The 24,761-nt window shown below is 42.9% G+C and overlaps 4 protein-coding genes across 6 annotated transcripts; 2 read left to right on the forward strand and 2 right to left on the reverse strand.

Annotated features, from left to right (window-relative positions):
- Positions 1-107: 107 nt before the first annotated feature.
- ddx24 (DEAD (Asp-Glu-Ala-Asp) box helicase 24) lies at positions 108-7,008 on the forward strand. Of its 2 annotated transcripts, XM_062397359.1 has the most exons (9): positions 108-870; positions 1,076-1,973; positions 2,057-2,548; positions 2,637-2,790; positions 4,234-4,749; positions 5,495-5,570; positions 5,976-6,164; positions 6,253-6,382; positions 6,467-7,008. In XM_062397359.1, exons 2-9 carry the CDS (start codon positions 1,079-1,081, stop codon positions 6,835-6,837), a joined length of 2,823 nt encoding a protein of 940 aa, XP_062253343.1. In that variant the 5' UTR covers positions 108-870; positions 1,076-1,078; the 3' UTR covers positions 6,838-7,008. The 2 variants fall into 2 exon arrangements, with proteins under 2 accessions (XP_062253343.1, XP_062253342.1); XM_062397358.1 differs by having other exon boundaries at positions 6,253-7,008.
- LOC133961948 (ubiquitin thioesterase OTUB2-like) lies at positions 6,928-9,081 on the reverse strand. The gene is made up of 5 exons (XM_062397363.1): positions 8,779-9,081; positions 8,584-8,702; positions 8,404-8,488; positions 7,373-7,564; positions 6,928-7,288 (listed from the first exon to the last, which is right to left on the reverse strand). The coding sequence occupies exons 1-5, from the start codon at positions 8,857-8,859 to the stop codon at positions 7,082-7,084; spliced, it is 684 nt and encodes a 227-aa protein (XP_062253347.1). The 5' UTR covers positions 8,860-9,081; the 3' UTR covers positions 6,928-7,081.
- A 2,184-nt stretch (positions 9,082-11,265) lies between these two features.
- Positions 11,266-14,525, reverse strand: si:ch1073-416d2.4 (coiled-coil domain-containing protein 42 homolog). Its single transcript, XM_062397767.1, has 9 exons — positions 14,243-14,525; positions 14,101-14,146; positions 13,332-13,508; positions 13,041-13,198; positions 12,869-12,951; positions 12,203-12,375; positions 12,010-12,120; positions 11,798-11,914; positions 11,266-11,720 (listed from the first exon to the last, which is right to left on the reverse strand). The coding sequence occupies exons 1-9, from the start codon at positions 14,347-14,349 to the stop codon at positions 11,526-11,528; spliced, it is 1,167 nt and encodes a 388-aa protein (XP_062253751.1). The 5' UTR covers positions 14,350-14,525; the 3' UTR covers positions 11,266-11,525.
- A 2,132-nt stretch (positions 14,526-16,657) lies between these two features.
- LOC133962395 (ankyrin repeat and SOCS box protein 2-like) lies at positions 16,658-24,657 on the forward strand. 2 transcript variants are annotated; one of them, XM_062397993.1, is made up of 8 exons: positions 16,658-16,805; positions 21,874-22,043; positions 22,441-22,596; positions 22,696-22,941; positions 23,030-23,201; positions 23,361-23,964; positions 24,058-24,211; positions 24,342-24,657. In XM_062397993.1, exons 1-8 carry the CDS (start codon positions 16,708-16,710, stop codon positions 24,470-24,472), a joined length of 1,731 nt encoding a protein of 576 aa, XP_062253977.1. In that variant the 5' UTR covers positions 16,658-16,707; the 3' UTR covers positions 24,473-24,657. The 2 variants fall into 2 exon arrangements, with proteins under 2 accessions (XP_062253977.1, XP_062253976.1); XM_062397992.1 differs by lacking the exon at positions 16,658-16,805 and adding an exon at positions 20,176-21,623.
- The last annotated feature ends 104 nt before the right edge of the window (positions 24,658-24,761 follow it).

Consider the following 24,761-nt stretch of genomic DNA (forward strand, 5'->3'; position numbering starts at 1 on the left):
GAATCAGCACACACACATTCAAAATGTTTGTATTGCCCATACTAAATGAAGGGTACACGGTACATAAATGAGATCTCCACAGTATTTTACTAATAAATGACTTGTCATTTTTATAGCGGTTTTACGTTGCAACCAGGTATTTGTTACCACTTGAGCTAATGGGCTGTTGCATTGTATAAAAAATTATTTCATCTCACTGCTCCCATGTTTCCTTTTGTTCTTCTAGTCCCACGTGTTTACAGACATCTTTAAACTTTATATCGTTATATCATATGATTACATATTTTTGTGGGCAAAGAGAACTTCTTCGCAGGAGGTGCACATTTTCACCACTTTCAAATTTTCTGCAAATTTTGGTAAGAATCTGAGCATGTTAAAGCCCTCAAAAGCCAATTTATTTGCCTGAAAAAAATCTGATGTAAGCCCTGGTAAAATAGCAGGCTTCCTGATGTGTTTAAATTAAATTAATTTATTTTATCATGATAAATGTTGCATTATTATTGCTGCTTTATATTTTAAACTCATCTCTATGGCAGAGAATGACAAATACTTCATAAACAAGTCTGAGGTAGAACATTAAAACCTATTTAGTTTCACACCTCAATTTATCATAGCAATATATTAAAACACTTTCTATAATATACAATATTGATGTAAATTATATTTTGCATATACATATATGTTTGTTATGGCCCAGGCACACTGTTGATGCTGAGAAGCAACTTGAGCTGCTCTGTCCCTGTTGGTTCGACCAATAAAGTTTTTTCAAACCACGTGACCATCACTCTCATGGCTGCGCCCTCGTGTCGTGCGTGGTTGTAAACAGTTGTGATCGCATTCGGATGTTCTGAGGAGGCGCAGAGAGTCAAGGTACGTTTCAACTGGTAGTGTTGATAGTTGTCGTTTAGATTGTAACCTCTGATTTATGTTGTTCGTTTCTTTACGAGGGACATTTAGTAGATAAACCTCCTGGCACGTAGTGGCTCGGTAACTGCCAGCGGGAAGTGACTGGTAGGAGACACACGTGCGCCGCCTAGTTCCACATTTAACTTGTCTGTTTTATCTTTATTTGTAGAAAATGAAGTCGAATAAGATGAGGCCGAAAAGCAGGGGTGTGTCGTCCGGGCTGGCGAAGAAAAAGAAGCGGAGCATCCATGTGAAAGGCAGCTGGTCAGCTGTGCAGCTCGACCCCAGCATCTTCTCCGAGGAGGGCCTGGAGGGACTGGTGTGTTTCGAGGAGCTGGCTAGTTACAGTCTGGTGGACTCCGACAAGGCTGCGGCCACAGAAGCGAGAGAGCTGAGGAAGAAGGAGGAGAAGAAGATGAAGAGGAAGGCGAAGGCGAAGGCTAAAGCGAAGAAAAGAAAGGCCAGCGAGGGAGGGGAGCAGGGAGGAGGGGAAGGGGGTCCCGGTGTGGAGGGCATAGAGGGAGAGGAACCAACTGAACCACCCAAAAAGAAAGTGACAAATAAGAATAAGAATAAGAAACAAGCTGCAGAAGAATCAGTCCCTGAAGATGTCATTTCGACAGAGGAGACACAGAAGGATGGAGCTGCAAACGCGGAGGGAGGACCAGAAGAAGATACAGCTAAAGAAGACCCTCAACGAAATGTCCAAGCAAAGAAGAGCAAGAAAAAGAAGAATAAGATACAGAAACAGCCGATAGAAGAGGATGTAGAGAAACAGACCAATCTGGAGGCCCCTCCAGAACTTCAGGCCCCGGAAATAGAAAAACCCTCGCAAAAAAAAGTGACCAACCTGACTAAAAAGAAAAACAGAAACTGGACAAATATCGCCAATTCTGGCTCTGAGGACCAAAAGGCTGATGTGGGAGCGTGGAAGGATTTGTTTGTTCCTTCCCCCGTGCTGAAGGCGCTGAGCAGCCTTGGATTTGGCTCGCCCACGCCGATTCAAGCCCTGGCACTGCCCTCGGCCATCAGGGATCGTATGGATGTACTGGGGGCAGCGGAGACGGGTAAGATCACGTTTACGACCAAGCTTTTTGTTCCAAAATAATTCATTCCACACGTGAAGTTAATGTGAGCACTGTCATTGCAGGAAGTGGCAAGACGCTGGCTTTTGGTATTCCCATGATCCACGCCATCCTGGAGTGGCGAAAGGGCTCAGATGAACCTGCTGAGAGCACTAGTGAGCCAGCCCCACAGGTGGAGAGTTTGTATTTACCAAGCCTAAAGTCCGAAAATGATGCTGAGTCCGAAACAGAGGAGGACAACATGGAGGCTGAGGAAGAAGAGGACGAAGTTGTCTCAGATCAGGACCAAGGTGACTCAGATGACGGCGACTCAGATGACGGCGACTCAGATGACGGTGAGGTGGATGGCGGTGAGGAGGATGACGGTGATGAGGATGAGGATCAGACACTGGGATGTGTGAAAGTGATCGAAGATGCAGAGTTTGACTTGGACGAAGAAGCTGAAGAAAAACCTGCAGGGGGTCGGAATCAGCCTCTGCTTGGACTGGTGCTCACTCCCACCAGGGAGCTGGCTGTTCAGGTCAAACACCACATTGATGCGGTCGCTAAATTTACTGGTGAGTTACTTTACCTAGCAACATATCAGGGTCTTCATCCCCTTAAACAGTTATGTGAATCTAAACTCAATGTGTTACTGGATTGCAGATATCAAGACGGCGATAATTGTGGGTGGAATGGCACAACAGAAACAGAGGAGGATGTTAAAACGCCGGCCGGAGATTGTTATTGCGACTCCAGGACGTCTGTGGGACTTGATCAAAGAGAAACATCCACATCTGCTGAACCTCAGACAGCTCAAGTAAGTCCCAGTCACACCTTTGTTTCTTTTTCATTTATTAGCTGTGGACAGATGACTGGTGTTAGTAACACAGTGGCAAAGTGTCCAAGAAGGGTTGAATCAGGGGCAACTTGGTTTTAGAGAGATGATGGCTTGTTCAAGACGTTCCTTCATATTTGTATGGCACCAAATCACAACATGTAGAGATGTCAGATGCCGATGTCGGCATCAGACAGGCCTCAGATACCTCCAAAATGCCCGGGTTGGGGATCAGCAGATCTCTCTACAGATCTGATACCGGAGTTTAAAGTATATTTGTTTAACCCTCATAAAACAGTGAATTTCTTTAGCCGGAAATCACTTGGCAGTTTTTTTTAGCATCAAAGAAGAAGTGATTTCCGGTGGTGAAGCATTTGGGAGAGATGGCTAAAATGTGCAATTTGGAAATATTTCACTGTTGAAAGTCCCACAAGTAAAACAGGGATGTGAACTGAATTTCTATGTCATTAACATCTGTATGTTTAAGGGTTTAACCTGAGCCAGGCCATACAACAATGATGGTAATCATCACTTCCACATATGGATAGTAACATACAGCTACGGATTAAATAAGTTATCTTTTTTAATGCACTGGTATCAGATCGGTACTCGGTATCATCGGCTACACAAAGTCCAGGTACCGGTATCTGGAAGGGAAAATGGTATCGAATTATCTCCATTTTATATCAGGAGACTTTATATAATAAGGTTGCGAACTTAATGTATACTGAAACCTGACAGTTGCTACTATGAGCAAAAACGTTGCATCTGTTGAGAGATGAAACTTCCATTTAATAACGAGAACTGGACTCAGAGTAGGGATGATTGTTTTTGACAAAGCAGGTGAACTTTAATTTAAAAACGCTTATAAGAGGCCACATTTCTAAATACAGGTTACTTTGCAGGATGTCACTAAAGGATAACATTTTGTTATACACTTTGTTATATGTTGGGCCACAAGTTGGCTTAAAAGGAGCTGATCCTTTTCTAACATTCGCAGTGGTGGCACAAAATAGACCTGGTGTAGACTAGACTTCATGCACATTGCTATTTGCAGGACGGCTTCTGAAGCAATGATCTTCAAACTACAGACCAACAGCAGCAGTGAAATGTTTTCTGAAAGTTAAACAGAGACCACAGGCGGTGACTCAGTTTTTATTGAATTTCACTGTGTTCCAGAATTTAGCCTGGCCCAAGTAGGACCGTGGCAGCTCTGTATTTATTTGTTAAAAGCTATACTGCTGACCAGTCAGGTTTAATCGCATGTGCATCTGGTAGTGACCTTTACTGCATTCAAGAATACTTGTGACTAGATTAGACATAGGCAGTTTTATTCTGATCTCAGAAAAAAAAAATTGAAAGATGAGAGGAATGGCAAAAGTGCGGGTATTGATGTAACACATGTGGGGTTGTGTTATTCTGCAGGTGCCTGGTCATAGACGAAGCCGATCGTATGGTGGAAAGAGGCCACTTTGCAGAGCTGGAGAATCTGCTGGAGATGCTGAACACCGTGCACTTCAACCCCACGAGGCAAACCTTTGTGTTCTCTGCCACATTGACCATGGCTCACAGCCTGCCCACCCGCCTCCTGCAGAAGAAGAAGAGGAAGAATATGGACCAGAGGGGCAAGCTGGAAGTTCTCATGGAGAAAGTGGGGATCAAGTCCAAACCCAAAATCATCGACCTCACCAGGAAGGAGGCGACGGTGGAGACGCTGACCGAGACGCGGATCCACTGCCAGAAAGAGGAGAAGGACTTCTACCTGTATTACTTCTTGCTGCAGTTCCCTGGGCGCACCATGGTGTTCGCCAACAGCATAGACTGTATCAAGAGACTGAACTCCCTGCTGGTGATCTTAGAATTTGATCCACTGCCTCTTCACGCCAACATGCACCAGAAACAACGGCTGAAAAACCTGGAGCGGTTTGCCGAGAGGGAGAAGTAAGTGTCGCACACACCTGCACTAGCCGTCTGAACTTGTTTGCTTCGGGTTGACTTGATCCAGTAATTGTGCCCATGGTGAAATAGAGTAACTTGTTTACTGCAGAAAGACGCTTAAGAGTTTAAACTGCACCTGACTGATGAGTTGCATCATAATGCTTATTTATCTCCACCTTGGAATTGATGTTGTAAATGTTGTCCGTCTTACTGTCGGCAAGATTACTAAAAACCTACAAAACTGCTTTCCATGGAATTTTTGCGAGTAGGGGGGTATAAGCCAGGCAAAAAACATTTTGGAGCGGATCTGGTTAAACAGGCTGTTCCAGGAATCCCCCCCCCCCCCCCCCCCCCCCCCCCCGCAATGCTCAATCAACAGATTTTTAAACGCAGAACAGGCAGCTTCACACAGGGATTTTATTCACTCCTACAGATGGAGGGGGGAGGAACTACTAGAGCACACATTGACCGTCAATCATGTCTGAACATATGCTGTTGACAAAAAATACACATACCTTGTTAAAGTCGTATCGAAGCTAGTCACTTTCACTTAAACTCAATCTAGTTAAATTGTTTAATAATGTTTTATATAAATTGTACCTCCAATGTTTGTTCAATGCAGTAGCAGGGAGGGGTAGGAAATAAAAAAAAAATCTCCAAATAAGTGAGAAAACCAAAACCAACAAGAAAACAACACTGAGCTCCATAAATCTCCTGCTTTACTGAGCTGATGTGACTTGATTCACAGTTGCGTTCTGCTGACCACTGATGTAGCTGCAAGAGGACTGGATATCCCCAATGTTCAACATGTGATCCACTACCAGGTATGTTTTTCATTTCGATTGTCCAGAATTCCAGGTTCCTTGAATTTGACTCAGTCCTGTGAACATTCTCATTTTGTACAAATACTCACTAGGACTCAAGGATGACCTAAATAGATTTTTTTTTAAATAACATGTTTTTGCCCTTTTGAATTCTCGAGAGTGCTTGAGGTAATTTCTTCAACTTTTGATCACTCGGACTACAATTTTCAGATCAGGTGATAACATTTCTGTGGTCAAAAGTCACAGTGACATTAAATGGATCTGGAAAATAAATATGTAGGAAAATGTACATGGAAACTGCACTGGTTGCCAGGAGGCAACCAGCTGCAGTACAGTAATTCTAGTTCTGCTTTTAAGAATACTACTACTAATACCATAATTGGAATGCTCTCCCCTGTACTTCAGGTTCCCAGGACATCTGAGACTTATGTCCATCGGAGTGGCAGAACAGCGAGAGCGACTAAAGAGGGTCTCAGTTTGCTGGTAATCGGCCCAGACGACGTGTTGAACTTCAGAAAGATTTATAATACTCTAGGGAAGGACGAGGACCTTCCAATGTTCCCCATAGAGAGCAAATGCATGGAAGCAATCAAAGTGAGCTCCACTGGTATTAGGTCCTGTATATATGTCCCGTTAAAGCAATTCTTTCTGAATGTTAACTGTTGAGTGTGTCCCACCGCAGGAACGAGTAAACTTGGCCAGGAGCATAGAGAAGATTGAGTTCCACAACGGCAGAGAGAAGCAACACAACTCCTGGTTCACAAAAGCAGCAGAGGCCCTGGAGGTGGACCTGGATGATGATCTTTTACTCGGTAAGACCAGCATAACCATATCTGTGACAACCATTGGAAAGGTGTTCAAATACAAACAGCTGAAGGTGCCATGTTTGTTCACAGGCGGATCAAAGGACGAGGATGGTGACAGAGAGCAGCAGAAGATGGTCAAGAGCATGAAAAAGCATTTGAAGCATTTGAGATCCCAGCCTGTGTTCAAGAACCTGGTCAAGACCAGGTACCCGACTCAGATGGGAAAACTCGCCCTGCCCAACCTGCCTCGTGCCGGGTTGGAAAGCGCCCTGACCAAGGTGTCAATACAGCAGAAGGAAGACGACTTAAAAAAAGCTGGTCCACCACAGCAAGGGAAAAAGAAGCAGAGGAAAGAGCTGAGGAAAGAAAAGAGGAAGGAAAAGAGGCAGCAGCAGAGGCAGCAGCAACAGCAGGAGCAGCAGGAGCAGCAACAGCAGCAGGAGCAGCAGGAGCAGCAGTGATATGTAATAAAAAATTTGTATTTAAAAAAAAAAATGCCATCTTCGAAACACTTACAATGCTTAATAGATAAATGAAATTTTTAACATGCACAATGTGCAATAATTGTATTTCCAGATGTTGTTGATTCTCTGTACGCTGCAAGATTTTATAAAAATTCGTTTTCACAAGTGTCTTAAAGCGCTGCTGGGATGTATTCAACCAAAGTTCGAGTTCCTGAGCTGTGCAGGGTTGACGTATCGCTGGTCAGTGGTGAGGTCGCGGGTAGAGAATGTTGTAGTGCGATGTTTGGTAGAGGAGGTGCAGGGAGGGCTCAGCACCCTCTGGAATCATGTGGTGAGCCAACTGCTGCTCGTCACCGTCCACAGAGACGATATGTGTGCAAATGTCCAGAGCCTCAGAGAGAGCCAGAATGTCCACGTGATCGCACTCCATCCCCATCACCTCCACTTCCTGCATGAAGGGAACAAAGAAGTCAGCGGGCCTGCTCCAACGGCAACCCGTTTCTTCACCAGATTGCAGCAGCACTTTACTAACCTGACGACAGTATGCGTGTAGATTGGGCGCCTCCACAAAGTTGGAGAAGAACTGTGCGTTGCTCTGCAGGTGTGCCGAGGTGAGCAGCCTGAGATACTGCACCACGTGGTCAGAGGTGATCTGCTCATTGAAGAGCCTCAGCAAGGCGTAGTCCTGCTCGTCAGCCTGGCACTGCTCCACCACGTCCACCACCTTCAAGGGAACAGAACCAATCGGGTAATGAGTTTGGACAAAAGAGGATGTTCCCAGTACCACAAAAGGGGGATGGAACAACTGTTCTAATTACCTGCACCTTTTTAAGATCCAAGTCTAGAGGCATACTGTCAATACTATTTGCAGTAAGGTGCAATTCATGTTAGGGTTTATTCAGTTGATTAAAAACTGAAGCTTTCAAAATATGAATCCAATCTGTGCAGTGTCACTACTTGGCAGAGCCGCTTAAACAAGTCCCCCCCATTCTTTCCAATTTGTTGTCCTGAACCAGTTCACACAGACAAAGATTTTCCACTGCTTGGCCAGTTTTCATTAAATGGTGCTATGTTTGATTTGTGTATACATGGTTCATTCAAAAAGATTTGCAATGGCATTAAAAGATGTTGAAGTATAATATTAGTTTGACCATCTAAATATAGTGTCTGGAAACATTGTTCTTTGTAGCTGACAAAAACACTTGCCTAAACAATAACATGTGTTTACTTCACCTCAATGAACACACAACTATAAATGTGGTATTCTAGTCAAATTATAGTTATTGACTTTACTGCCTTTAGGGCCCCAAACTGGAATCATGAAGGTCTAAGGGCCACAAAGCGAAAAGCATCCGTCCCCGATGTTTTCTTTTTACCTCACTGTGTCCATTAACCTGACATACAATCATTTCTAATTTGAATAGTTAATCCACAACTGTACATTTGTTGTTTTGGACTGAGTATAATGATCACTTCTTTTCATAAAGACAGTCCAGTGTCTTATTAGAAATTGCAGCTCAACTACCAGATAACTACATTGTGTGATAGTAAGGAGTTCTTTACTGTGTCCAGGTGTTGTTTGAAGCGGCTCTCATCAAATCCTGCAGAGGACAACACTTCACCGCTTTGAATTATTTTGTCCTTGAATCTGAAATTAAAACCCATTATCACTCACACGTATACTGCAGCATTTCATCGACACCGGTTTGTTTATTGCAGATGTCAGTACTGATCATTACTGACCTCTGCAAAGCTCGGGCGTTATGCAGGACTGACTCCATGTGAGAGAAGCAGAAGGCCCGGTAGAAGCAGTTTCCATCACCACGTACTTTCCTCACAGAGGAGAACTGGCTGCTCAGATCCTGACAAAGCACAGCGCGTGGGGTTAATACAGAGCGATGTGTACATTTGGCCACTGCAGTACAACAGCCCACCTACTTTGTACTTGGCCCCGGGTATTTGATGTGGGAACATGGAGGAGATGTCCTCTCTGTGCGAGACGAGACTTCCAACCTCCATCTGCCGTTAAACAGACGCTGAGCTGACAGCCTGAAAGCAGCAGGGAGACACGGGCACCAGCCTCAGACCGTGGAGAAGAGGAACAGGCACGCACCTTCGCATTTCCACAACATGGAGACGGCGGCAGAAAATCGGGTTTGTCAAGTCTCCGCACGTCAAAGAATGTGTCAACACGTTGTTACATTTTTATTTCCATTTTCCTCAAAGACCGGATGTTTGCATGTACCACGTGCTGGTGTTAAAGCGACAGTACCGTATTTATTCAACGCCCTTCACACTCATAACGATGAAACATCTCGTTAATAACCTGAAACCTGACCTAAACATCGGTTTTATAATGCAGAAGGATGTAATCACGAAGAACATTGTGTGTATTATGTACAAACAAATGTGACCATGGACAAATTATGGAATTAGAGTTGTAAAACGTGGCTTACCTTGTTTTGGCAGTAGGTGGTGCTGTCACTATCACAACATACAGCCTAAAATATTGGCTGGTCAGGTCAGAGACATTTTCTTGTCTCTTGTCTTCAGATCGTATCAATCTTTCATCTTTGCAACAGTCTAAGACATCATAGGGATATATAATCACTGACCCTGGGACATTAGCCAACTGAAGGACCTCTTGGCTTAATGAATCCTTTGAAGTCTCAAACAAGTTTGATTCTTTCAGCCCTTTTCACTTTGAAACACAACATGGGTCAAATGTGACCTGGCTCAGTTTTTATTTTCTATATCTTCGCACTAAATGAATTTCATCATTCAGTATTTCAGGTATTCCCCAATTAATTCTTATTAAAAATGTTTGGAAAAAAAAAAATTGTGTATCTAATCCTACCCTTCTAATGCACAACATGGGTAAAAAAATGTCGTAATCATTTGTTTGTGTTATGTCATGCATGGGTGTTTTGTGCTATATCTTTGAAATAAATGTATTTTATCATTTAATATTCTACGTTTTCATAAGATATCTTGTTTTTAATGACCACAAATCATTATTTTCCTTTATCCTTTCTTACTTTATAAACAACCGTACATTTTGGGGAAATGTGTTGCTTATTGGACAATGCACAGTGGAGGTAAAAAATACTTCCTGTTTCATGACAAATCAGTAGATGGCACTTCCTGTTTGAATAAGCATATTGATCCAAGTGTTTTTTTGTTTATAATGAAATTACACATATCAGTACAGATTTTTGTACATGTCGGTCAATAGTGGTGCTAAGGCAGCTCTTATTCTAGGGTATCTCCTCCCTCTCCTCGCGCCCCATCTCTGTCGATGAAAATGAGAGGGAGATGAAGAGTAAAGTAACGTTAAGTAATAAGTAACGTTATGTAACCTTAACTAGATTGAGACATGCAGGTAACGGAACTACATCCATTTCAAAAATGCCTCGCCACATCTCTTGTTTGGCTGCATTCACAGGGATAACAGACTATTACAGTGCCTTTTCACAGCTCCATTTTCTTTGACTCAATTATGATTTTTTTCGGCCCATGTTCTTCCATCCCCGGCTCTCCATAATGTCTGGGCCTTTTAGTTAATGGTAGTGACAGTCAGAGCCCAGTATATCTGCCCTTGTCCATTTCGCAGGTCATTGTGGAAGCCCGATTGGTCTTTTATTTTACCGAAATCAAAAAGGCAGATAAGCATTAGAGGTGGGGAAAATAACTGCACTAGATATGTTCCCTTTTTCCTTTGTCTGCTATTGAATGATACCTGATTACTTAAGGTACTTTTCACTTTTCTCCTCAATGAGTGGATTTTGTGATGGCATGCATTAAGGCAGCCTATGAGAGGGGTCTTTACCTAAAACTAAAGATACTCCTTAAACAGACCCAACATGCTATTGACACAGGAGATACACACTAAGCAAAATCTTTTCTGGAATGTGGACCCAGAACCGGCAAACCCACATTACTACATAATCTTCAGGAATGCAAATTGCATGGAAAATAAACTTCTAATAAGTAATGTTTAACATGGTATGTTACTTTAAGTGTGTTGTCTAAAGGAGAAACAACATTGCAACATAGTTAATGATCACGGTCTGCACTACAAAGCTGTTACACGACTTGTATTTGCAGCAGTGTTTGACAACATGGAGCACACTATTATAACATCAGAATATTTCTGCTACACTACATTTGTCCTCTACTCAACAAATACAAATCTGAATATTACAAAGAATCCTTACTCTTCTTAGTTTAGAATGTCCCTTTTTAAATTCAAATTATTTTCTTATCCTTTGTTTGTCTGTTTCCTGAATTTTTCAAAATATTTTTGGGAGATTCAAAGGAAAGTTCTGTATCAACTGTTTCAATATGATTCAATCCAAAGTTTATTGAATAAAATCATTCTTGAGAACTTGTCTGTAAGAACTCTTTTTTTATTGACTAGTTGTCATCCTTTCATTGTGATTACTTTACTCTTGAGATGCAGCAGTAGTACAAATTTACAAAGTTATGATACATTTGATCACCTTCTTTTCAAAATATCAAGCGTTTCTAACATTTAACTTTTAGAGTCAATCTTCAAATCACTCCTAAATGTTGAAAAAATATATTCTTTATTTCCAGAACTTGTTTTCTTGGGTGATAATGTAACTATTTTTTGTCGGACGCTTGGTCAAAAACCTACTTTCACAGTCAGCAAATTTCTGTTGTCAAGATTCTGCATCAACATTCTGGCTCTTTCTACTGACTTTACTTGAACTTTTGATTTGTGTTCTACTGCCAAAGCTTTTCATTGAAGCCCTCTCTCTTTTGTCTGTCAAAGCCGCCCTGCTCGTCATCGCAGACCCAGACTCCATCAGTCTCCTCGCTCTCCTCTCCGTGTCCGCCTTGTCCAGAATGTACTCCTGAAAACAAAGTCTTTGTAACTCAAAGTCTGGTGAATAAACAGTGGTTGATCAAAATGTAAATCTGAGTACATTACCTTCACCATGTCCATCTTTGTCGGTTCATTCATGTTCTCCAGAGGTCCATATGTTGGTAGATAACATTGCTCTGCAAGGTTGTGGACGGCCATAAGTAAGCTTCCCACTTCCTCAACCTGAGAGATAATGAACATTTATCAATATATCCATCTGAAACTTCTGTAAGTAAATTACCTGAGGTTGATCTCAGCTCATAATCCTGAGGGGGTACCTTCTCTGTGGACAGGCCTTGCACCATCAGCAGGTTCACCTCTGCCTGCTCGTTCTTCTCTTTAAGCATTTCTAACTCAGTCTGGAGTTCAGACAGTTCCTTGTTGGCCATCTGCAACAGCCACGGAAATATTGCTCAGGCATCGTGAATCGAAGAAATGCTGCGCTGGAAAATCTTAATGTATTCTTCTGACCAGTTTCTTTATGCCGTGCTCCTGCTCCATGGTGTGCAGTCGTCGCTGGCCCTCCTCCACTTCCTCCTCCAGCCGCCCCAGATGGAGCATCAGCTGCTGGTTGGTGACCGACAGAGTCTCGTGTCGTCGAATAATGGGCATAACCAAAGATTCAGACCCATTATCGACGTAAGCTGGAAAAGATTGCGCATGACAGAGGTACTCTCACAATTTCATTTACTCATTGGGATTAATGGTACAAGTTCATGTAAGCATTCGACTTAGAATGTGCATAAAGATGGATGACAGGACAGCTCCCCAAAGCATCTGGATCATGTATAGGTCTTTCATCTAGCCTCCTCCATGTTAGTGGATGAGACATGGACCAACTAAAAAAGTCATTCAACGTCAAATAAAATGGCCTTTCTTCTAATCACATCGATGTATGTCCAAGAGCAATTCTTTCCTATATGCTTGTTTAAGTAAGTTATTTGAAGCCGTAAAAATGGGACAAATGTCATGATCCATCCCCCTACTGAACAGATTCTCACTCCATTCATATGTGGAATATTTGGCTTCATTTCTAAATGGTGGAAGGAAGTAGAGCGTAAGTAGAGCGTCCATGTTTATATAATTTGAATATTTATATTACAGACAAAGAGCAATCAAATTCAGTTTTGAACTTACTGCTGGGAAGATATTCTAGTGTTTTCATCAAGTAGTCCTCATAGATTTTGTATTTTGTTGTTCTCTCTTTTAAAACTTGCTGTCTGTGAATTGAGACATGATAAGAGGTTAAAAACCACAATGGACCTAATGAGAAATATCCCCGCATCGATGCTTGGTTTGAAGTTCTCACCTGGTGCGAAGTTGTTTCAGCTGCTTCGTTAGATCCTCTATTTCTCTCTGCTTCAAAATGTTCTGCTCCCGCGCAGCTTCATACTTCTTCAGCGATCTGCATCGCTTCACTTCATTTTCAGCCACAAACCTCTCAAACTTCATTGCCCTTTCTTTGGTCTGTGTGGAATTACAAATCCGAGAGGGCACCAGTATCAGATCAGTGTTGTTTTGTTGTCAGGTAGGATCAGGGAGTGATATTTCCTCTGAACCTCAAGTAGGTTGAGGAGCACACATTAAGGTTTCAGCTCACCTCCTGGAGTTTTATGTCCAGTTCAGACTTCCTCTGTGACAAAGCCTCCACGCTCGTCCTGAACTCTTGCCGTTTGAGTGCAAGCAGCGCGTTCACCTCGTCCAACTCAGCCTGTTTCTTCAGAACCACCGTCTTTTGCAAAGTGTTCACTCCTGCCTCAAGGACTCGGCCGGGAACCTACAAATAAAACACAACCATATTTTACACTGACACTCTTCCACTGTAGTAAAATGAGCATGAAAACCTAATTTAGGTTGGACTTTTTAAATAAAAATAAAAGGGGGGAAGTGGGAGAGAAGACAGAGATGATTATTAAATAAAAGCAGGATAAAGTGATAAATCACAAAAGAAACAAATATATGGAAAACATTTCCCCAATAATATGATAAAATGTAACTAAAAAAATAATATATATTAAGAAAATAAATATTATTAAACCTACTGGTTTTTGAGTTTTATCCTATATACTGCAAAACGTTAGTTTTTTATCCTGTCCAATTTTATCTTAACCTTCTATTTACATCAAATTGTGTTTTCCTGTTTTGTTTTATTGAAAAAACGACATTGCTATTTTGTAAAGCACTTTGTGTTTCATACTTTGTACGTATGAACTGGGCTGTATCAATAACGTTTTATTTTATGTTATTGTTATTATTATTATTGTATACTGTGAGCTAAATTGATCTTAAATTCATTAAACACGGCTTGATTTGCTGTATTTTGTGCAGGTTGACAATAATCGATTTTATCCTTATTACACCCGTCTTACCTGTGTTACAACAGGAATGGGGTTGACATCTTTCTCCTCCACATGTCTGGGGGGGACATCACTGTCAGTAACAATGTCAGCACATGTATGAATGGGTTTTACAGAGACAGACAAATGTTCAGCAGCAGAACAGCGGCCATACCTGGTGTCGTCCGTCTGTGTCACAAACACGTTTCGTATTCTGTTTTCCACCTTGAGTTTCAAACGAGGATCTCTGTTGTCTAAGAAAGGAAGTGAAGAGGCCTCCATGTTTTCTTTTGTTTAAGTGGATTTACTGTCCAGGGAATCCTGATGAGGACACAGGTCCTGCAGTTTGTCCACGTCCTCGAGGACCGACGTCTGTTTCCCGGATGTTATCCTGGATTTGTGTGGCGGTTGCCTGGTAACCAGCGCGGAGACAACGGAGAATGCGCCAGGATCGTTTTCTGCCGTCGTCATGGCAACTGCCGGGGTGGCGGTCCTGAGCTCAGAAGAATGAATGAGCGTCATGGAATTGAGATGCTGAGGAGGAAGAAGAGGAAGAGGAGGAGGAAGAGGAGGAAGAGGAGGAAGAGGAGGTCCCACTCCGTCCTGATCCCCGGGAACACAGCGAGAGTCCCCGAGGTCCGAGGGAAGACCTCAGTCCCATTATTCATTTCACTTTGAGGAAGTGGAGTTGAATATATAAAGAACCAATGATGTGGAGCATCCCAACTGATACAGACTGTGTTCAAACCACAATCTGAGGCTTCAGCAATGATACAGCGTTTTTTATTGAGTATAAGATGACAGCTTATCCACACCATACATATAAAGATAATAAAACTGAATTTGACCAAAACTGAATGAAATGTATGAATGTGCAAATGTTGCTCATTAATGATAGTTTAAAATTGGACACTGTTTTCAATGAAAGAGTGCGTGCTCTGGAAGTTTCAAGTTTGCACATCACACTTGTGTAAGTTCCATATTGAAGAATGATCGGTTTCCCCACTAGTTGTGAGGTCATAAGACCTTGCATGTGCATGCAAATCAGACATGATGTAACCAGAGAGAAGTTGGAGACTTTTTTCTGCAAATACATCAGTGTACATGGTGGCTGTTAAACAAGGAAGTCTGGCTTCCTTCCACAGTCCAAAGACACATGTGACAATAAACTTTGATTTGATTTGACATACAGATTGGGGTTAGGTTGAAATTGACCATAGGTGTGAATATATGTGTAAATACTTGTTTGGGTTAGGGTTAACCCCCGCAATCCGATTAAATGGAAGGGATAACGAAAGGATGAATTAATGAACTGATTTTCACTACAGATAATTTGGCATGACTTATCATGGTACAACAGGTTTTACTGCATAGCTTTTGTAGTTATAAGGCAGATATGATTGACAGGACTTACTAATGCAGTTCCATGGTACAGAGCCGACTTTAACAGTATTGGTTACAGCCATGTCATTCTTGCCATGAAAAATGCTTATCCCAGCACCTTGACAAGAGCTTGCTGACCTTTTAGCATTACTTGTGATAAAAGTGTGTGTCAAATGTGGGGAGTCCACAGAAGTGTGGAAACAGCCTCAGAGTATAGTTCCTCCACCTGTACGTAGAAATGCTGAAGGACCCGTTCTTAAATGGAGGAAGTATTTTTCACAAACATTTCCAAAGAAGTGATTGTGAAACATAAATCCGCTGTCTTTGTTTTGTCTCGCTTTAAAGCCCACTGTCCCACTTCTCCATGTCACAGTAAGACCTGATGTTGTCATAGAGGTGGATCAACAGCATCTGTAAAGAAGCATCTGTGGATGAGAAGCAGACACATCGTCACACGGTGAGTCTGAAGCTTTAAAGATACTTTTCGAGACAGCAGCATGAGTGTTCTCCAGGAATAACTAATGTCATGGAGACCTTAATCTCTATAGAGTCACATCAGGCTTCTTCATGGAGACAAAAATCAAGTCCACATAATATAAGCCATTAAAGGTTTAGGTTAAGGTTTTAGGTCAGGATTAGGCAATGTAATCAATGTGGTCTTCTGAAGTCAACCAGACACTGAGTATTTGTGTGTGTGTGTGTGTGTGTGTGTGTGTGTGTGTTTTTGTGTGTGTGTTTGTGTGTGTCCACATAACAAAATATAGTACATTTTGTTGTGCATAAACTTCAGTATCAAGGTTGAGCAAATAAAGTGTAACTGCAGCTGTGTTACTTTGAATTAAACTCACTGTAACACTACACACAACTTTACATCAGTGTTGCCTCTGGAGCAGCAGAATCAAGTTCAACCAAACACAGTTGAACATGCCCTTAAAAGGCATCTGTGCTCATGGTCGGAGCTGCTGCTCTCTGATGTTGGCTGGTGCAGGTTTTAACTCTTTCAAATTGGCTTGGTCTTGAACTCATACAGTATGACTCCAAAGCATGTGTGTATTATGCTGCTTATGTTGAATTTATTATCTTTTGTGCTAGGGATTTACACATCAAAACTGAACCTGTTTTTACAGTTGCAGCTATTGTCGTTCTAACTTTGTTTTTTTTATTCCTTTAACTTCTGGATCACCAGCCTCATCCCTGCACGGCAGCTCACCGTTGGATGTTGGGTTCCTCAGGCTGGACAGCAGATCTTCTCCTGTGATGATTGCACTCAGCAGATCCACGTCTCTGTACCAGAGACTAAACAATGATATGAAAGAAAGACTGACCGCAGCCAACACATCAGTCAACTTTCTCAGGTGAGGAAAAGTGAAAGTTCAAAAATATTTTATAAAGCTGTACTGGATCACATTATATTTTGTAAAAACAAATTTCCTTAAGAATTTGAATAACATTTTTGGATTTGTGTATTGATGTGAGGATTTAGACTAAACATATTAAAGGGGACATATTATGAAAATTCCAATTTTGTAGTGCTTCTACACGTTAATTTGGGTATCTGGCATGTCTAGCGTCCCAAAAGCTCTGGAAAAAAACAACTCCAGCGATTTGTTGTGGTTCCTCTATGTCAGAAACGATACGCTAGAGTGTATTGAATGGGATTACTACCAGAATTGACGTCACAGTCCCCCCCCCCCCCCCCCCCCCCCGGAGGCAGAGATCTGGCGGAGGAGGAGGAGGCCGGGGTAAATTACGAGCCACAGCCCCCTCCTCAGCTCGGGGTGGCGGGTGTTAGCTGGGAAGCTAGCCAAGGGGGGAAGCAAACCAGCCGGGGAGCGGGGAGAGAGGCGGAGGTCTGGCCGAGAAGCAGAGCCGGCGGTCGGGCTAAGTTACGAGCCACAGCCCCCTCCTCAGCTCGGGGCTGAGAAGCTGGGACGCTAACCAGCCGGGGAGCAGGGTGAGAGGCCCCCTCCTCAGCTCGGGCTCGCTGGGTAATGTCCTCGGGCTGCTGGCTCCATGTCAGCGGCTCGCGTCTGTTGGACGTGTCGGTGTTTTTGTTCAGGGGACATGTCGGTGTTTGTTTACGGGTAGCAGCAGCGAGCTAACGCTAGCTTCTGTGTGTGTGTGTGTCGCCCCGGTTGAAGCAGCAGGTATAAATAGAAAACAGCTATTTGTGGGGAGCTGCCGGACGGGCCAGTGAGGGGACCATGTCTCTGCCGCTGCAGCCAGTTAGATGGTTTACAGGTAGCAGCAGCGAGCTAACGCTAGCTTGGTGCTAGTTTCTGTTTAAAGTTGCAGCACTTTCTGGAATGGTTGCTTGTGCACGTATTTACAGCAGTATTGCAGGGATATTGGGCACCCCAACCGGGAAGCATCGGACTGGGAGGTGGGGGGAGAGATCCAATTTCAGGTCCGGTGTGGAGAAACAATGCTCTCGGAGGCTAGCCCGAGTCGTAGTTTCTGTGTGTGTGTGTCGCCCCGGTTGAAGCAGCAGGTAGGGGAGAGCGGGGTAATGTGGGACATTTTTTACATTTGCTCCCCTCTAGGCGAGCTAAACTGATATATCAGTAAAATTTACAAATTCCCCATTAATTCAGGATGTTTTCTAGCAATGGAAATGTTCAGAATGTCTACAGTACAAAGGGCAGTGGAAATATAATTGTTTTTAAAAAAGTGGTCTTGTGTCCCACTTTACCCCATATACGGGGTAAAGTGGTCCACTTACTTTTTCCACTTTAAAACTACCATAGTTAAAATCCCGACAGCTAGATTGACAACCACTAATATCGGACTAGTAACAGAATCATGGAGATTGGTCAATTAAGCACATTTATGATTATTATGATTCATGTGATCTCTTGCACACCCTAGCTTACCTGCACATTGTTTCTCTGTCCAATTGGCAGGGACAGGGATATTGTTTTTCTCTGTGTATTCAAATTCAGTTCACGGCACTTAACTGGAGCAAGGCCATGGAACTGGTCAGCTAGTTTTTTCAAGTGTTTGGCAAGGTCCTCCTCCATCTCATCTGTGAATATTCTCTTTACCTCAGCCACTGCACCCCAGGCTACTGATTTTATTTTCCCTTTCTCTTTTTTCTTTATAAATCTTTTGAGGGTTGTCTTGTCAATATTTCTATCCCTTCCAGCTTTTCTTAAGGACTTCTTTCCTTGCATAACCTCAGCGGCTGCACTCTCCATCTCTGCGAGGGGTGTTTCGCCCCAGGTTGTCTTCCTGGTGTAGTTTCTTGGCATGATGGCTTTTCTACAATGTTTATGACATTAAAAATAAAACATATATAATGTCATATAACACTACAATATGTTCAAGACTAAACTTATCTTTTGCTTCATGGTTGGGTAAAGTGAGACACTGTCCCACTTTACCCCACAGCATTTGTCTCACTTTACCCCGAAGCCACAATTTTAGAAAAACAACATCTCTTACCAATTCAGGCTAATCTTCAGCTAGCATCAATCACATGGTTTTATATGTTGGAAGTTCATCAACATGTATGATATAATTGTTTCTACCTGAATCAATTTGTTTTGACACAGCAATTTATTGAGTTCAAAGCAAGAAAATTTACTTTAACATGCAAAAAACACATTTTTGTGAAAAAACATACTTACCACACTACCTGCACCAACTTATCCTTCATTCCAAGGAGGGAATGGGAGGGGCTTTTAAACATAATAGTCACATGACCACAAATGTGTTTCGTTGCCTAGATATAGGGGTTGTTTCATATCACCCGATGTCCCACATTACCCCGCTCTCCCTTATAAATAGTCAAAACAACTCAAAGCAGGTCAATCTGAGGAGGGCTGTTTTAGACAGGGTAAAAAGGGTGCTGTTTTAAATGATCCTTGTGGTATTTTGACTAAAAAATGTTACAGACATTTCATTAAGACCCCAAGGAGCCATATCAACTGTAGTAAAATGGGCATAATATGTCCCCTTTAAGTTTCAAGTTTCAAGAGGTTACTGTCAAATGCACAACAATTACATTAAGCAGTCGCTGGTAATGTAATGATTTGGTCACAGGCTCTCTGATATATAAATGTATTAATTAATTGTTTGCACAAGGTTCTAAAATATCATGGGGAGGGATTAACATCGTTACTAGAGGTAAAATAAAATAAAATAAAATTCCATTGTTATTGTCTATTTAATGTCGACAAATGTGGGACGAGTTATGGTTGTGGTACGATTTCTCTAACTTTACAAATAATAAACACACAAAGAAAACAACCAATCCAAAAAAACACCCGTTGCCTGCAGTGGCTATTACTGTCTATTCCTGTACCATTGAAATGAATTCATGTACAAGACAGATTTGCTGCAGCTGCTTAAATTTCCGGTTTAAAAGCCACAGGTTGGCACTTAGTGTGTCAATCACAATCTGGAGGAGAATCTGCAGTTCACTGAATGTGATCTATACCGACAAACTGGCAGAGCGGCATGGATTGTTTGGCATCTAATAATGTTAGATAAATGAAGCTTTTGAGCTCTGCATGCCTGGAGGTCATGAACATAGATAATTGTGTCATTGAGCCCATGTGACTTCGCCGGCACTAACCAGTGTCTGGTGATCTGCTCCTGTGCCTTAAAGAGACAGGAATCTCTGTGTTCTTTCCGTTATGCCAGGCAGAACGCAGCCAAATCAGGTTTTATGTTGCAGTGAAATGCTGTGAAGGGTTTATTTTGAAAGCCCACGAAAGACATCAGTTGATCACATTGGGTTTTGGCTGTAGAAACTTAGTATTTAAAAATATTTTATCATCTCCACTCTTAACACACAAATCAGATGTTGCAGTGATAGCTGCAGCTCCCATTGAGGACAACTTTTACAAGGTCAGCAGTATATCAAATGTTCTTACTCTGTTTAATTTATCTATACATGAGGATGTGTGTCAGAGTTAAGGCTCATTAAGGCTCAATGTTAGATACGTACTGTTTATGGAAACAGACAGAGCCTTCCATCGATACGCTGAATAAGTTTCGTCCTTATTGATGCACGTTTTTCTGAAACAACCGAAACAGCGCAGTACCACTGAGAACTCTATCGGGACAACAGTTCAAGCGAGATGAAATTAAGACACTAGGACGATATTTCTTCATTGGCTGAAGTTTTTTAGGAGACTTAGTTGGAAAGAGACTAGAGGGGTAGTTACATGTTAAGCTACTTTGCGTAGGAACAGACATTTAAATTTGACACAAAGAAAAGCCAACATTTTATCAGTGAAAAATACATTTATCTTATTTTAACCACCTCAAGATATTTGCTTAGGGGAAAAAATTCCCCATAGGCTAATTGTTGAATGATGAAATTAAATCAAAGAAATTATTGATAGATCATTTTTTTTATTTTGATGGTCAGACAAAGATATCATGTGACGGTGGCAGTGAGGAAACTTAACCACAGTAGCCTGGATGGGCATAGCCAATATTTTACAAATATGTTATACACATATATAAGAACATTTTGAAAATGGGTGTTCAATAAGTTATACCAACATTTTTATTGGCTAATTAAAACATTTCTTAGAAGGGTGGGCAGTGGGGGAATTTAACCCCAGTACTTATTAAACCCTGGTTACGGCCCTGCTTACAGTTCTTGGAGCTAAGGGGTTTCTTGATTAAAAAAAAAGTCCCTGTGATGCGTTCAAGTGACCTAAAGCAGCCATTATAGCCCTTGCAATATGTTGTTCTCTCGCATTGTGTTTATTCGTCCAAATCCCCCAGTAGGATAACTGCGTTTTAATTCCTGGTTGTCTCTTTTGGAAACCAGTCAATTAAGGCTCCATACGACAAAGACAGACATCTCGGCTCAGCCCACACACTATCTCTCCAGGGCTGTTCGGCGCTGCTGGCCTTATCTCTGGAGGTCCGAGTCTCATGACATATAAGGATGCAGCCGTCACTGACAACAACAGTCCCAAAATAATCCGAGGGCGCACAGCTGAGCCCCGAGCAGCCCCGTGCCGCACGCTGCTCCGCTGGGCACCGCCGCGCTGTGCGGGAACCACCGACACCGTAATGACGAAATTCTGCTATTCTGAATACTTAAGTCAGTTCCGTAACGCTGGAGGGAAATGTAATAATGTGCGGCCGCGTGAGCGAGCAGACGGAGGGAGAGGAGACAGTCAGAGCCACGCGTCGCCAGAGCCGGAGTGAGTCTCTTCCTTTGTTGTGGGCTGCTGGTGCGTGCGTGTGCGTGTGTGTGTACGTGTGTATGTGTGTGTGTGTGTCTGTGTTGACGTGTTCCTGATTATTCTAATAATTACATCCTGCTCATTTTTGATTAAATAAAACCCAAAACATCAAGAAAAGCATCTCCATAGACACCATCCCTCACATTGTGTTTATGAAATACACTCAGTTGCATTGAACTGTTTTAATTTCCCCATCTCTTCTTTCAAGGGATGTTGACCCGGTGGTCTGTGCCATCAGGAGAGGGGACGTGGAGGTCGTTCAGGACCTGGCATCATCCGCCCCTCACTGCCTGCTGAGGGAGAACAAAGATGGCTGGATACCTATGCATGATGCTGCCTACTGTGGACAGGCTGGGTGTCTGAAGACCCTACTGAGGGGTAGGACACTGAAAGAATCATACCCCCCCCCCCCCCCCCCACTTACACAGTGGCATAATCTAGGAATTATTAAATCAGCAGCCATACATATTTTGAAGATTGCTCCTTGTTCAGCACAAATGTTTTTCTAAGGAGCTTAGAAAATCGAAATTTGAAACGTATTTTCAAATTTGTATTGTCAGTAAGTGACTAATTTATTATTAAAAAGACTACTGACAAGGCAGGGGCACTTCGGAGGCCAGTCAGATATCAGATGGGGCCAGTTCCCCCCTGGATCCACCCCCCTGATTTGCTCTTACTGTCACAATGTAGGAGGTTTGTTTGCACTTTCTCAAAATGCTACGTAAGTCACTTTCCTGCTTTGTCTAATATGTGCTGTATTTTGTTTTTGTTCCAGTTCATCCAGCCTCAGTAGACAAACGCACCTTACAAGAGCAGACGGCCCTGCTGCTCGCCGTGTCCTGTGAACATTTGTCATGTGTGCGGTGCCTTCTGGAGGCGGGCGCTGACCCCGACATCAGCAGCAAGAACAAAGAGACCCCTTTGTATAAAGGTACAGCTGTGAAACTAATTGTACACAACAGGAGTATTTAGAAAAAAAGTCTGCCATGATATTGGTAGAAACGACCCTGTGTCTTGTTTGCCTCTGTAGCCTGTGAGTTGGAGAGCGTGGACATGGTGAGCCTCATTCTGACTTACGGGGCCACTGTGAACCAGCGGTGTGGTCAGGGCTGGACCGCCCTCCACGAGGCCGTATCCAGGAACAACACAGAGATCTGTGAGATACTAATAAGAGCTGGGGCTGCAATCAATCCTCCCAACACCTACAGCATCACACCGCTCACTGTAGCAGCTCAGCAAGGACAGATGAGGGCACTGTGTTACCTAATTGGAAAAGGTTCTTCTTTTCCACTGAAATAATCCCACTTTTTTCACATCCCTGACCCCTGTTGAAAGGTTGTAAAAGGATGAATGCTTCTCTCTAGGTGCAGATGTGAACATGCAGACGTGTGATGGCGTCACAGCCCTGCACGAGGCCAGTAAAAACGGACACAAGGAAATCGTAGCAGTGCTCTTGACTAAAAACGCAGACGCCAACAAACCCACTAATTCTGGACTGCTGCCTCTGCATGTAGCTGCTCAGTATGGACACCCCGAGTAAGTTGAGTTAAAAGAAAAACACAAGTCAAAGAGTAACATTTGAATCGAAGCTACAAGGTTTGTGTTATGGTGTAGGCTACACTATTTTAAAAACTAGTTGTGGAAAATCCTTAAGTATTTAGGTGTTTTTATTAACATTCTCACTTTTGTGCTCAGGATTGTGTCCCTGCTGGTGTCAGTGACGAGTCGAGCCAGGCTGCGGCACAGTTGGATCAGTCCCCTCCACCTAGCCGCCGAGCACAACAGACATACTGTGGCAGCTGTGCTTCTGAAGACAGGTGCGGATGTAAACGCCACACTGGCCCCCAGTCACTCCACCCAGTATGCTGACGGACGTGCAACAGCCCTCTACTTCGCTATTGCCAACGGAGGTAGCAAGACAGCAGAGGCGCTGCTGAACGCCGGCGCCAGCGTGAGCCTTGACCCACTGAGTCCTCTGCTGATGGCCGTCCGTCAGGGCTGTGTCAGCACCGTGTCTTTGCTGCTGGACAGAGGGGCCGACCTCAACGCCAGGCTCCCATCTTATGCTACCACCTTCCCTGCTGTTATCGCACTCTGCATGAACAATCTGCCTCTGCTCAAATGCCTCTTGGACAATGGCTGCCAGGCCCTCCCTTGTTTTACCTGCACCTACGGCAGTGCCCCTCACCCGGCTACAGGAGAATCCCACCTAAGAACTGTTGGCAGCAACGGATATGTTTTACAGAATGACAATATGCCTCCGTTTAATTGTTGCGAGAGAACAGAAAGAGCAAGACAGGTGTGAAAAATAAGCAAATGGTGTCATGCAGCTCGCAATACTGAACCGTGTGTGTTCTGAAAGTGATTAATCAGTTGTTTTTCTCTTCTTCAGTTCTGTGAGTGGATCTCGACACCAGCTATGTGTAAATGGGCCGGACCCATCATAGATTTGCTGCTGGAGCATGTTGGTCAGGTTCAGCTGTGCAGCAGGCTCACTGACCTACTGGACAGCCGAGAGGAATGGCTGGCTGTGAAGAGGAAGTCATGTGAGTATCAGATCAGATCAATCTCTTCCTCTTTCTTTATGCAAACATCACAGCCTTCCTCTTACAGTTCATGTGGCGTTCAAATAGCAGGTGACATATTCGTCTTCATCCTTTTTTTTTTTTTCTGCAGTGTCTCCTCGTCCGCTGCTGCACCTCTGCAGATTAAAGATTCGGACCCAAATGGGGAGAGACAGGCTGAACTCTCTCACAAGTTTACCTCTGCCAGACAGAGTGATCCGATACCTGAGTCTTGCTGACTGACTTTAAAGGTGAATTTCAAGCAACATATGCATCAGAGACGTGGCTATATTTATGTTTGTGTGGTTCTTTTTTTAGTTGAGTCTGATGTCTTGAATCTGTACATGGTCCTGTCAAAGCAATTATCTATGTGTAAAATATCTATTTATAGCACATTTAATGTGACAATAAACCTTTTTAATCTCAAAGTTGTTGTTTTTTTCCAAGAAACCTTCAGTGAAAGGTAAAAATGATCTGATGCCCAAGGGGTTTCTTCAGGGGAAGTTGAATCATTTATTTAAAAATAAAAGTC

The sequence above is a fragment of the Platichthys flesus genome, chromosome 10 (genome assembly GCF_949316205.1).
Source record: "Platichthys flesus chromosome 10, fPlaFle2.1, whole genome shotgun sequence".
NCBI lineage: Eukaryota > Metazoa > Chordata > Actinopteri > Pleuronectiformes > Pleuronectidae > Platichthys > Platichthys flesus.